The sequence below is a fragment of the Diadema antillarum genome, unplaced genomic scaffold (assembly GCF_040938485.1).
Source record: "Diadema antillarum isolate AM-2024a unplaced genomic scaffold, OU_Dant_1.0 seq00000348_RagTag, whole genome shotgun sequence".
In the NCBI taxonomy this organism is placed as follows: domain Eukaryota; kingdom Metazoa; phylum Echinodermata; class Echinoidea; order Diadematoida; family Diadematidae; genus Diadema; species Diadema antillarum.
The window spans coordinates 188,776-201,678 of NW_027271358.1; the positions used below are offsets into that span (position 1 = coordinate 188,776).

At 39.2% G+C, this 12,903-nt stretch overlaps 1 protein-coding gene across 1 annotated transcript; it reads left to right on the forward strand.

Annotated features, from left to right (window-relative positions):
* Positions 1 to 2,100: 2,100 nt before the first annotated feature.
* Positions 2,101 to 12,588, forward strand: LOC139731001 (retinol dehydrogenase 13-like). Its single transcript, XM_071641873.1, has 6 exons — positions 2,101 to 2,298; positions 4,601 to 4,744; positions 6,238 to 6,429; positions 7,758 to 8,036; positions 9,529 to 9,730; positions 12,353 to 12,588. The coding sequence occupies exons 1-6, from the start codon at positions 2,241 to 2,243 to the stop codon at positions 12,450 to 12,452; spliced, it is 975 nt and encodes a 324-aa protein (XP_071497974.1). The 5' UTR covers positions 2,101 to 2,240; the 3' UTR covers positions 12,453 to 12,588.
* The last annotated feature ends 315 nt before the right edge of the window (positions 12,589 to 12,903 follow it).

The window sequence follows — 12,903 nt, forward strand, 5'->3', positions numbered from 1 at the left end:
GTGGTGCATGTTTAACGTTTATCTACTGTACATTATATTAAATAAAATGGGTTTGATACTGACATTGCTCTCAAATGCACCGTCTATTTCACTATGGCACTAGCGTCATGTTACCATATTTAGACTGTCATTGTGCGTTCTTTTGGTAAATTCTGACGAAGGTCGAAGGTCGTATAGAACGAAAGCTGAGAGCTATACGTCCATTTCAAAACTAATTTCTTTCATATAGATCTATCATATATATATATATATATATATATATATATATTCAATTTCAATTCAATTCAATCGTTTATTTATTTCCATCAAAAAAGTACATGCTACATGTGTCAATTTGCCTATCATCCAGCTTGGAAGAGCAGTTCATTGAACACAGTGTAAAATAGGGCCTAATATGCACGCATGGTATTATAGCAACAACAAAAAAGGAACTATGCAGACTTTGTCATGGTCACAAAAAAGAAGAAGTAAATATTACTGTGGAAAAGAGTGTTCCATAAAAAAAAATAATAAGCTTATGGGAACGTGGAACACTGAAAAGAAAACAACAGCAACACCAATATACCAATAAGACGTATTTATATTAAATTCATCTGTGTACCATTGTACTTTGGTCATTGATATATTATTTTTGATGCTGATAACACAAGCATACTATGAACAAAACTTGTTTTAGGATGCAAATAAAGTACATTCTAACAGAGCAATATTATGGCACAGACACTATTAATTTGGCCGTGTGTACCAGGAAATGTGACCAAAAGATACGACATACACGCGGTCACGCAAAACAACAACAACACCAAAACACAGAAACGACAGAAATGAAGAAAAATACGCATACCCTATACGCAATTACTGGACAACGAAGAACAATGAAGAACGAGGAAAGAGGAGCAGGGAAGAATGGAGTAAAGAAAAGGAAGAGGAAAGGAATGGAAGAGGTCTGTTGACACGCTACTCAATCTCAAGGGGGAAAAAAGGTAAAAATATGGAGGATTTTCATAAACACAATTAACTGGTATAATATAATGTGGAAAGAAAAAAACATTTTCAGTTTACATTTGAATGTGAAACTTAACAGATTCTTTTAAACTCATACAGTGTAATCCAAGCTATTCCAATATAGGGAGATAATTATGGTAATATATAACTGCTCCTAATCGTCTCGATTGGATTTTTTTTTTTATTTGCTTTTTCTATATACTGTGACCAGCGTCTGCATATAGGCTCATCAACGGATACCTTAATTTCAATGGCTTTAACTTAAAAAAAAAAAAAAAAAAATGTGTGCAAAACATTACAGCGTGGTTTTAAAGGAATCATATTATTATATTGGTTGAGACCTGACTTCAGGTTTCTAACATTTTTTTGGTGAGATAATGAGATACCTCTTATGAAATATGAAATAGCATGTAATTCCTACTAATGAGGAATTCAACGTTTATTTGATGAAAATTGGTTTTGAAATGGCTGAGATATCCAAAACAGAGCGATTCTTCTAAAGTGTGGGGCCAACCTTTTATTACGATCGCTTTGTTTTACTTTGTTGTTGGATGTTTAAGTCATTCCAAACCCGACTTTCATCAAATAAGCTTTGAATTCCTCTTACAATGGTATGCTCAGTATTATTTCATAAGTGTTTTCTTGGTATCTCACAAAAAGTAAAAAGCCCAATTCCCATCTCCACCAATACTGTACCATCCCTTTGAATTAAAGAAAATCGACAACTTCACCTTGTCTAAAACAGAACTGATGATCGAGAAAAAAAAAAGTTTATGGGAAAAGCTGAAATTAAACTACGGACTATTGTTGTACTTAAAATTCATTTTCGCTGATATCTATAATTATTTAGTATAACATGACTGTATGCGCATCAAAATTTAAACTGCCCTATTTATACGCAGCTTGTGAAAGAACGGAGCGCTAAGTGACCGAAGCTTGTTGAGGTTGTGACGTCACACATTGAGTCGAGTCGGATCGTGCGAACTCTCAGTCCGTTGAAAAATTACGTACAGTTATAAGAGGAGTCACGTTCACTGCCTTCTCATAATTATACACGATACACAGCTGTCCCAGCTGCTCCAGCGGCCCCGCGTACTTATCCAGGACACCATTGCCCGCCTGCCATACACATATCGTTTAATGCGTGTCTAAACTGCCGCCCGAGTCGAGCCCGAACTGATAGCCTACTGTGACAGAATCCGCGCCCAAAAATCCACTTCATATTCTGGAGTCAGATGAACACTATGACAGGACCATTCTCACCCACCACCGCAGTTGCTGGCATTTTGACTGGTAAGGAGATACACCATTCTTGTTTAATTAAATTCATAATCAGAGGTTCATACTGGAAATCTACTCCGGCTGGTAATAGTGTAGTCTGGGTCAGTGCCAACTCGCCCTATCCTAGATTTCGGCCACAAATTCAAGGCCGAGTCGAGACCATGGGTTCCTGTGTACGGTAGGTCAAAAACGTTCAAGGAGATTATCTCAAACATATTTTTTACTCATTTCCTGAATCATGTCCTGTTTACTTGACCAATGCACGATAGGTCGGAAACAATTCAAGAATTCTTCACAGATTTTCCTTCATATTGTAGCCTGTTTATTTGACCTTTTATTTCTTCTGCATGTCTGCCTCTTTTTCTTTCTTTTTTTTTATTTGACTTTGATTTTCAATCCGTGTGTTCTAATAGGGCCGAGTTGTCCACCTGGCCGACTTAGCAGGTACCCAGCGTTAATGCGTAGAGTACGTGCACGTACCTTGTAATCTTGTGCAGACGACACTTCTTTACCGTGAGACGGTGAGAGATGATGATGCAAGAGATTATATTATCATCTGTATAGGACATTTTAGCGGCGCATTAGAAACGCGTATTGTAGTCCGCTCAATTTTTACCGTTCGATATCAGAGCATATTGAACGAAACGCATAGGCCAACGTATTAATTCTCCATAGGCTACCGTTGTTACTTGCCGTTCAAGATCACACCATATTCAATTCTGTCTCATCTATCGTGCGAGCGCTTGCTGAATGCGCAAACGCTTGCTACTAGTGCGCGTCATTTTGTATATATTTGTATTATATTTGTATATATGTTAATTCTTATTAGAAATTTTCTATTTTGTGTATTTTCAATTGACATTGTACTCCCATACCTCATGAGGGTCGTTGAGTAATAAATCAAACTTCAAACTTCAAACTTCAAACTTGTTACAATTCACAAGCGCGCAGACATCTTGCTAGTTGTTTGTTTCATAAGCAGTTTTAGGGGCTTCCCCTTTTCAGCGCTGGGATGTGACTGCCGAGTCAACTTCCAAGACGAGTAGAAGCCGGGTAATTTTGTGCAGTTTATGCTTGCTCTGCTTGATTGTATAGATGATAATATTCATATTGGATGGCTTGATTCATGGAATACCAGGGAATATTGCACTCGTTAGGGTCAATATTGGACTGATCTTCGATTCGTGCAATATTGGCCCTAACTCGTGCAATATTCCCTGGTATCCCATTCATAGCCATCCAATATAATATAATCAATATTAGGGGCATGCTGCAAAATGACGATAGTACATTAACAGAAACACACCAGACACAAATGTTGAGGTGGTACATACATGTATTATATTATTTGAACCCTGGAAGAAGCACTCGTGGAGGTCGTATTACTATGGGCACCAGATTGAGTCGATGACCTTGACTTGTGCGACAGCTAGAGGACGCAGAATATAAACTTTAGACTATCAATCATGGTAAAGATATTATACGGTATTATTTTGTGGTTATATCCCATAACGCTGTATGCGACACGAATTGGCATAAGAAACGCCACCATCTGAAGAGGGCAGAGGAGGAGAAAGAAGAGATAATGCATTGATGTATTATGTAGGTATATACTTCATTATATCATCTTCTTTCTCCTCCTGCGTATGTGATATATATTCACGTATTGTATATATATATAGATACGAGTTGACAGAGATATTCATGCAATTACAATGGGTATTCCATTGGATCAATGCCTTGAAGAAAATGACATTGTAAAGTATAACGTTAGTAATAGGGTCGTTTCTATGGGGGAAAAACTACAACTATAAAGTTTTTTCCTTATAGACTTATCATGTTGAGAGTGGGCTATAATTCTGAAATTTGTTCTAATTCACCATTTTGTACAACCTGCCATGTTTCACGTAATGTGGAGGGGAGAACTAATATATGAAAATCACAAATATTGAGTTTTACGTGTGACAACGTTCAGCTTATGATGCTTGCCATTTCTACCATTTTGCTAGTTTACACAATTTCAATATTTCAATATTTCAATCTCACAATGTCCATGACTGCAATTATCTCTTTTCCTTGTTTTCCTCCCCCAAAAGTATGCCTCCCCCCCCCCCCCCCCGGTTGTCATGGCCCCTGCTATGCCTCTGGTCAAGGAAGTCTTTTTACGCTTCCTTGCTCTGACTAGCCTTTAACTGTTAGGTTGCCAAAGTTGCAATTTTGCACCACAAAATACACACAAATTCCATAGAGCAGCAATTCGTATGACATGTAGAGTTAATGTTACTGAAGTATTCCTCGCAATCCCTCTACCCAGCTGCCGTTGCCGTAGTGTTCACGAGACGATGGCTGCAGGGAGGGCGCTGTTACAGCAAGGCGCGGCTTGACGGCAAGACGGTGATCATCACGGGAGCCAATACAGGCATCGGAAAAGAGTCGGCTAAGGACTTAGCAAAACGAGGTGGGCCTTCTAGTGTTTGGGATCTTTTTTCTTTACTCTAAGACTGGTTCCCGAGTGCACAGTCTGAGTGGAATCGATGGAAGTTGGGTCAAACTACAGTCCGACCTCTCTTATCCGGGTATGTCGGGACCGGCGCTAATTAAATGGATAAGGGATTTGGCCGGATATGGGAGACTCAATCTTTTCTGTCCATGTTCTTGCTGTGATTTGGGGGTAGTGAATGTGTGTTAGTATGTTGAGAATAATAAATAATTCAGTGAGTTTGTGTAGGAGTTTTATTTGAGTTTGAAATCCCGTTTCCCCCGTAATCATCACATTGAAGAAAAAAATCACGCCGAGATTGCATCCGGCTAATACAGAGATCCGGATAAAGGGAGGCCGGATAGGAGAGGTCGAACTGTAAATCAAGTGACGTTCCCGTATACTGGAATGATTGTCATTGGTTCGCTTATGTGTACTTCACTGTTTCATCGCAAGATATTAATACTGAGGTAAGGCTCTTGCAGTATATAATTAGAAAGCTATCATGGCAAAGTCCTGATCTGTCTTTATTTTATCTATTATTACATTAATTCTTTTAGTTCATTTTGCATTATTCAGTTTATTGGCGCATTAAAAAAAAATAACGTTTTTAATTTTTTTCCCCGAAATTGAATGAAGAGACATTGGACCATAGAACAGTATTTTACAATTCCAAGATCAGTTGATTGAAAAAAAAAAAATGAGTGAAAACAAACAAATAGTAGGGTAACCTGAATGAAATTATGTTTTATCAAGATTGGACTTACAGCATGGCGAAATTTTCAAGTTTCCTATGGTGTCACGAAGCATTGATAATCAGTCACAATCGCGCATGCGCATTGAGTGAGGTGAAAACGCCATTGCCTTAAAGGTCTCCTAATGACCCTGCCACAAATCTGCCCCAAATCAAATTTTATCCTTTCGCCATGAAATCAAAGAACAAGGCATAATTTGCAGAGTCGAATAACAAAACTTTAATAGTATTTCTGTGGTAAGGTCATAACTCTGCTTTTACAATAATTTGATATCCCTTCAGATTAATTTAATTCGATTTCATCAAACCTTTTATGAGTTTCCATGAGTTTATTCGGATCATTAATATCAGCTCACATATAGAGTGGTATTTTACTATCAGTCGCCTTTAAAGGTCTCAACTTCCAACGAAACTACAAGAAATTGCAAAGTTTCAAGAAACTAATTATGGTTAGAATTCTATTCGAAACTGCAAAGTTTCAAGTCACTATTTTTGGACAGACTATAAAAGAAAATAAAGGATTATGATTGTAGTAAATTATTTCTAGAATGGACTTCTTTACACAACTGAAATTTCAAGAAAATATTTCTAATATAGACTCCGATACCAAATTGCAAAATCTAAAGAACTTTTTTTTTTAATGGTCAAGACTCCTGTATACAAAATATGTAATCTTTTCTAAGGTCTATTCGTGAGATCCTCCTCTTTATACGTCCAGGAGCCCGTGTCATCATGGCGTGTCGTGACCTGAAGAAGGCCGAGGAGGCACAGCTATGGGTCATCAGGGAGTCAGGAAACAAGAACGTAGTGGTCAGGAAACTGGACCTGGCCTCGATGAAGTCCATCCGAGACTTTGCCGCCGAGATCAAAAGAGAGGAAGAACGCCTCGACATCCTACTCAACAACGCAGGTATGATAGAGCGATGACCAGTCTTTACTTAAAGGAATCTGAAAAAAAAACAGAACGAAGAAAACAAACTCCTTTAAAAAGAGTTCATCTAAAAACACCACAACCAGAAAACCGAAGTAACAAAAAGATGGAAGAAGCACTTGCTTACACCATCCGAAATGATAAGGACACATTAATGTATTGCATGATCATGTGTGCCTTTTTGCAAAAGTAAATAAATGTATACTTCTTTGTGTGTGTGTGTGTGTGTGTGTGTATATATGTTGTTTTTTTCTACACAGATATACTGCTTACGCAAGTTGCATCTAATTACTTTGTTCTTGATGAAATAACATCGTTTGTATTCTTTGGCGCTGTATGGGATCGACTAGGCAAATTAATTTCCATGATCACACTGTCAGAGAACTTGTTCAAACTTTGTTATCCTATAATGCATGTAACAATGATTATTCACAAGCTAGTGTAAATATTGGGGGGGGGGACTTAGTGTTCACACAATTACGTTGTGCTTATGATTATGTACAATTTTATTGTTGAAAACGGAAAATGAATAAAATGAATGAAATGAAATACGACAATAATGTTACCGAAAATAAAGGTAATAGTTATCATTCAGAGTACGACAATTTTGCTTTTTACATAAATGCTTGTACAAAGGTCATGATACTATATTCTACCGTTGAGGAGAATTAATGACGTGCGAAACTGATATCCCTCTGAGACCCAGGTATATCTAGATTACCACCGCCTGGAGCCGCCGCGCCAACTCAGGCAATGGTGTGATAATGACATCAGTCATTAGAACTATGAGAAGAATGATGATAATAACAATGACAATAATGATAACTAATGATAACTAATGATAATCCTCATGATCGTCATTATCTTCATGATCGTCATTTTCTTCCAATACAGTGGACTCCCGTTGCAACGAAGTCCTCGGGACCGGCAGTTTTCTTTCGTTATATCGAAATTTCGTATAACCGAACAAATAAACAATAAAAATACATAAAGTGGATAACATTACGGCCCGAATTTCACTTCGCTATAACCGTCTTCGTTATAATGGGAGTGCACTGTTGTAGTAGTCGTAAGAGTTGTGCAACTAATGGTAACAGTGTTACTGGTGATTATCATAAAAGTAATAATATAAAAACATGCAAAATACTACTAGGAATTACCTTTCCATGACAATATTGATGATATTATTTTCATGTGCTGGGTTAAAATACATCATGTATTTTACGTAGTGACCAAAAAAAAAAATGTGGTAACCATGGAAACGCGACTTGGTAATGATGTTGTTAGATGAACTTTGACCTCTCCAGGAATCATGATGTGTCCTCATTGGAAGACGGAGGATGGGTTTGAGATGCAGTTCGGGGTCAATCACCTGGGTCACTTTCTCCTGACCAACCTCTTACTCGATCTCATCAAGGCCTCAGCCCCGAGTCGCATCGTCAACGTGTCGTCGGTCGGTCACCAGTTCGGCCGCATGCACTTCGACGATATCATGTTGGAGAAGAAGTATGATTCCATCGTCTCCTACGGTCAGAGCAAGCTAGCCAACATCCTCTTCACTAGGGAACTGGCCAAAAGGCTCTCAGGTAAAAAGGTCTTATTTTGTTGCCGCGTTTAACCGTTTGTGCGCTTAGAGTGCCGACTGAATCTGAAAACCCCCATATTATTGTACACACTGTCCGAATTCCGTGGTACGGAAAGTGTTAACGTTCATCAGTGCGGTTCAAACTAGAATAATAGTTTTGTTTATAATTTCTTGATGATGTATAATGTACTTTATAGATAGTTGGAAATTAGGCACAATGGATAAAAGATCAGTTTGCATCATTAAAGAAAAATATATTGAACAATCAAGACGTGAAAATCATATAAAGTAAACTATACGACTTCTGTCAGACAAATACCAACAATCAAGCAAACAACGTATTTTTCTTTTCTTGTTTTTCAACGCAAAGACCCGGTTTTCAGCCTTCGGAAATATCTTAACAAAATAGTTGAGGTTTAAGGAACTAGGAATGAAAAGAAATGTAGAGCCTACGGTTATGATAAGAAATAAAAGTATGCATATCAAATATAAGATGATAAGCGATTAGAAGTTACAATAAACAAATATAGCAACAAATGGATTACAGAAACTTCATTACGAACTGTACCCATTTTTGTTTTTACATCATGTGAACCGTTTTTCACAACGTAGCTTTATTTTCCGTTTCTGATTAAATATCCTCACAATGTCATAGATAGTCTTTTTTCTTTTTCTTTTTCGTGGCTTTGATGCTGCATGAAAGTCAAAATGTGGCACGCAATAAGAGCAATAAGGACGCACCTCCCATAAACGATGACAAAATTGAGGTATACAGTATTCTTTCAAAATTAGTATTTTGTAACATGGTTTTACTTGAAGTGACAGTGTAAACTATCACGCAATGATACACAAAGTCATTCATGCGATGTGGAATCGTATCGCAATATTCACCTCCAACAGAATACTGCGGGAGGTCGAGCGGGTTCGAGTCATCAGCTACATTAATTTGTGTATACATACGTCTTTCGGCGACATTTTACAGCAGGACAAACATATTGAGTTCTTTCTTGTCTTTGTTTTGTTTGTCCATGATATCTCAATAGCATCACGTTCTCTTAAAGAGTCGTCGTCGTCGTTGTTGTTGTTGTTGTTGTTGATGATGATGATCATGGTCCTTATTAACACACCTAGTATAACAATTCGACAGAAAAAAAAAGTATTCATGGTCACTTCGCTCGCAAGACACAAAACTAAGGAGAATCTTTTGTCCAGATGACGTCACACTCATGTGATCAACCATTGTGTGAAGATTACTCACAAGAGGTTAAATAATATACCTCCAATCAAAAGTCAATTTTCTCCGTGATACCAAGGGTTTTTAGTTTGTTTACTTGTTTGTTTCTTTGCTTGCACAGTGGACGCTGATTTGTAGTATTCAATTTATGGCAATTATTGTTAAGATGACCATCCCGAATAAATTATCCTTTGTAATGACAGTCACGTGTTGAAGGACACACCTCTTTCTTTCCAACTGCAAATCCTCCTCTTTCCAGGGACGGGTGTCACATGTTACTCTCTACATCCGGGCGCCGTGGACACCGATCTACAGCGTCACATGACCTCATACAGCTGGCTCTTCGTGCCTATCCATCCCATCATGCGTCTCTTCTACAAGACGGCCGAGCGCGGCGCGCAGACCAACATTTACTGCTGCGTGGATGAAAAGGCGGCTAACGAAACTGGGCTCTACTATAGGTGGGAATTATAATCAAACAACTTTAGGATGTGTAATGATTCAAATTCATGAAATTCTTCCGTCGAGATGTTTTTACATCTCGACGGAATACGCATAGCTCCCGCTGCATGCTATAAGGACACTTGCTGTCGGGCGGAAGCTCGGTGTTCTAGTGGAGATGACGCCTGTTCGGAGATCAGGAGGTCGTAGGTTCGAATCCTGCTCGAGTATATACGCCCATGATTTTTTTTTATCATGGCTACTACTAAAATACTGATCAATTCAGTGCTTATTTACGTCGATGTAGGGCGATTTGTCAATCGGTTGCAACCTTAGGATGTGCAAACATGGGTTAATAGGCACCGTTGCTTGATACCATGATAAAGGAAACAGTTTCCTGGGTGATATCTGAATGAGGTGAAACCATAATCATCCTTGACGAATTTCTCAAGAAGTCTTTTTGTTTGTCGTTTTTGGCGAAATGTCATATAGGGTCTAATTACAGAATCAATTTCAAAAGTCCACTGCACAGTTTGGGTGATGTCATCCATAATCTTTAGATGTTAACCCGTCAAACTGCATCTTTTTTTTCGGCCAATACAATAGCAGTAACAATTCTGAATAAAGAATTGGATCAATAATTATTATTGTTCCTGGGTTACTGAATTCATGAGCTAACATACTAGCACATGGCACATGAACGTTTTTTTTTTTTTCTTCTTTTCCTAGTTGATCAACGTGATTATCGCCCTAACGCGTGTCATGATTGTACTTTATATACATGTATATATATATTTTTTTTCATAATCATCGTTGTGTTATCAATATCCTAGAAATGCGGGGACTATGATACCAAACTGAATCAAAACAACATGACTGCTTCGCCAGTGGCCGAGGGATGGCGCTCTGTGCCTGCCTTCCTCAGTGCCATATATTAAGAGAATCTGGCCAACTGCTAATTTGGACGCCATGTCGTTACCGCGCGTATTACGCGTCACAGGATTAGCGTGTACGCTCAGACGTAACAAAATAACCAAGCCAAATAAGGGGCAGTTAACAATGGGCATTGCGTATGAGCGCACTTCAGTAACGACATGGCGCCTGTAGATCACGGGACCAGCTTTTGACCGATCACAGGCTTCAAAACACTTGAGCCAAAAACCGAGTTGGCCAGACTCTCTTTATATACGGCACTGGCCTTCCTGCAACCGACTTTTAACCCTTTTTTAAAGCCCAAACAAAGTTCTGGTACGCCTGCAAAAGTTATCAAATTTCGCTCCCAAATGTGAACGTATGCTTAGGAAATGTGCAGGATAACGATGTTATAACAAGATATTCGATGGGTAACGACGAAAATGCCAAATATTAACCAAAAAGGTTCAGTCTCAGTACTTACCCGAACGGGGTCCGGCTAAACTCGGACTCGGGGATAACTCGGCTTCGCTTTGACGGCGGGATGAGTTGTAATGGTTGTCCCTCTGATTGTACAGTGTTGTCCTATGGGAGCGGCCTGTATAAACTAGCGCTTCGTGTTCTGGCTACTCGCAGTAATGGTCCGAGTTGTTACAACGTGCGCATCAAAAACCTCTTTTGCGCGCATGCAAAATTAGTGTGCGCCTATCAAGCACCTCAACAATCAAAGACGCTTGATAAACAACAACAAAAACTCCAATGACCGCGCGTCTCAGCAACTGAGGACCGCGCGCTGTCATTTTTGTTTTGTTTTGTACAGGATTACGTAAGCACGCACTTTCCTGTCCATTCAGTTAGGCCTCATTTGGTATTATGCAGTGGCCAGTAGAATGTGGCGATCACGAACTGCGTGTGAATTGTCTGAAGTAGGGTCGAATTTTTCCCGAGACCGAGTTAGTCTGGAGCCTTCTGGAATAAAAGTCGGTTTTCCTACTATCATTATTTTTCTCAAAATACTCCAAACCGACTCATCATTCCGGCAAACCGCGTCAGCCAGGTAAGTTTCTGAGTGGACTCTTTCGATATATTGCAAGCAAAAATGAAATGGTGCTAGACGGGTTCTCAAGCACTTACCGAAACTTAGTTTTCACTTTAAGGCGCGGTCAGACTTATGATCGAGAAGATCGCGAAGTTTGGGCCATTGGTATGCGCGCAAGCAAAAGTGCGCCGTCCGATGGCTAGTGATTGTGACGTAACAATGCACATCTGTACATGACAATGGCCTCGCGCTTCGGAGGCACCGTCCGCAAACAGATCGAGAAGTTTCGCATGAAGCTTCGCGGGAAGTTTGCGGTCACACTGACAAAACTTCGAGATCTTAAAGATCGCGATCTTAAGCTTCTCGATCTTTTGCCAATCTGACTGCGCCTTAGTCGTGCTTTGTCATCAATTGCAGGTCATATTGCCATGAATGAGCCCAACCCACATGGTGGGCACTGAGCAAACAGATTAATCATAGTCCACAACCAACGATCGAAACTTGCTCGCGCTACAATATTCTTTGCCATCGTGTTGTCGCGAGGATGTTGCGTTGAAAATGACTCAAATTAAAATCCGTTACCGCGTTGACAAATGGGGTTGAAGAGTAATCATCAGTTTGTATTTGGGTGAACTGATAATTATATACATTCATCATCAAAAATGTCTTTTCCATTCCTGTCTGTTTGCAGTGACTGCGCCGTTAAGACCCCGTCCAAGGCCGCTCAAGATGACGCGGCGGCCAGCAAGTTATGGGAACTGAGTACAGAACTGGTCGGCTTGGAAAAATAGCGTGTGAAAAAGAACATCCTGCGAAAGAGACATGAATGAGGGTTAGGAGGAAGATGAGGAGGAATAGGAGAAGGAGGACTAGTGGAAGAAGGAGGAGGAAGAAGAAGAAGATCACATACGAGGAGGAGGAGGAGGAGAGAAGCAAAGAGGAAGACGTCTAAGATTTTTTTTTTTCTTTTGGGTCTTCTTCTATTTATTTTAATTGAGCAAGATGAAAATGAATCATGTCATTATCCCATCGGTAGCTTTGATTATTCCTAGTGATGGTATTATGGAGAGAGTATAGCATCACATTGAAGTTCTCAGTTGAGAAACAAAGTACATTTACTATAGCTTTATGATGTTCTACCTGTTGAAATATCGATTCTTGTGTGAACGTAGTTCATGATTTGTATGTTTTACAAGTGTTAGTTTGTTCTCTCTTTGAAATTGAATTTGATGTGTATGAACA

Excerpts from the sequence above, each read along its gene's own strand:
- LOC139731001 (XM_071641873.1), top strand. The coding sequence starts at position 2,241 with ATGAACACTATGACAGGACCATTCTCACCCACCACCGCAGTTGCTGGC. Across the intron at positions 6,430-7,757 it reads CATCCTACTCAACAACGCAG|GAATCATGATGTGTCCTCAT; the intron begins GTATGATAGAGC and ends TGACCTCTCCAG. Across the intron at positions 9,731-12,352 it reads GAAACTGGGCTCTACTATAG|TGACTGCGCCGTTAAGACCC; the intron begins GTGGGAATTATA and ends GTCTGTTTGCAG.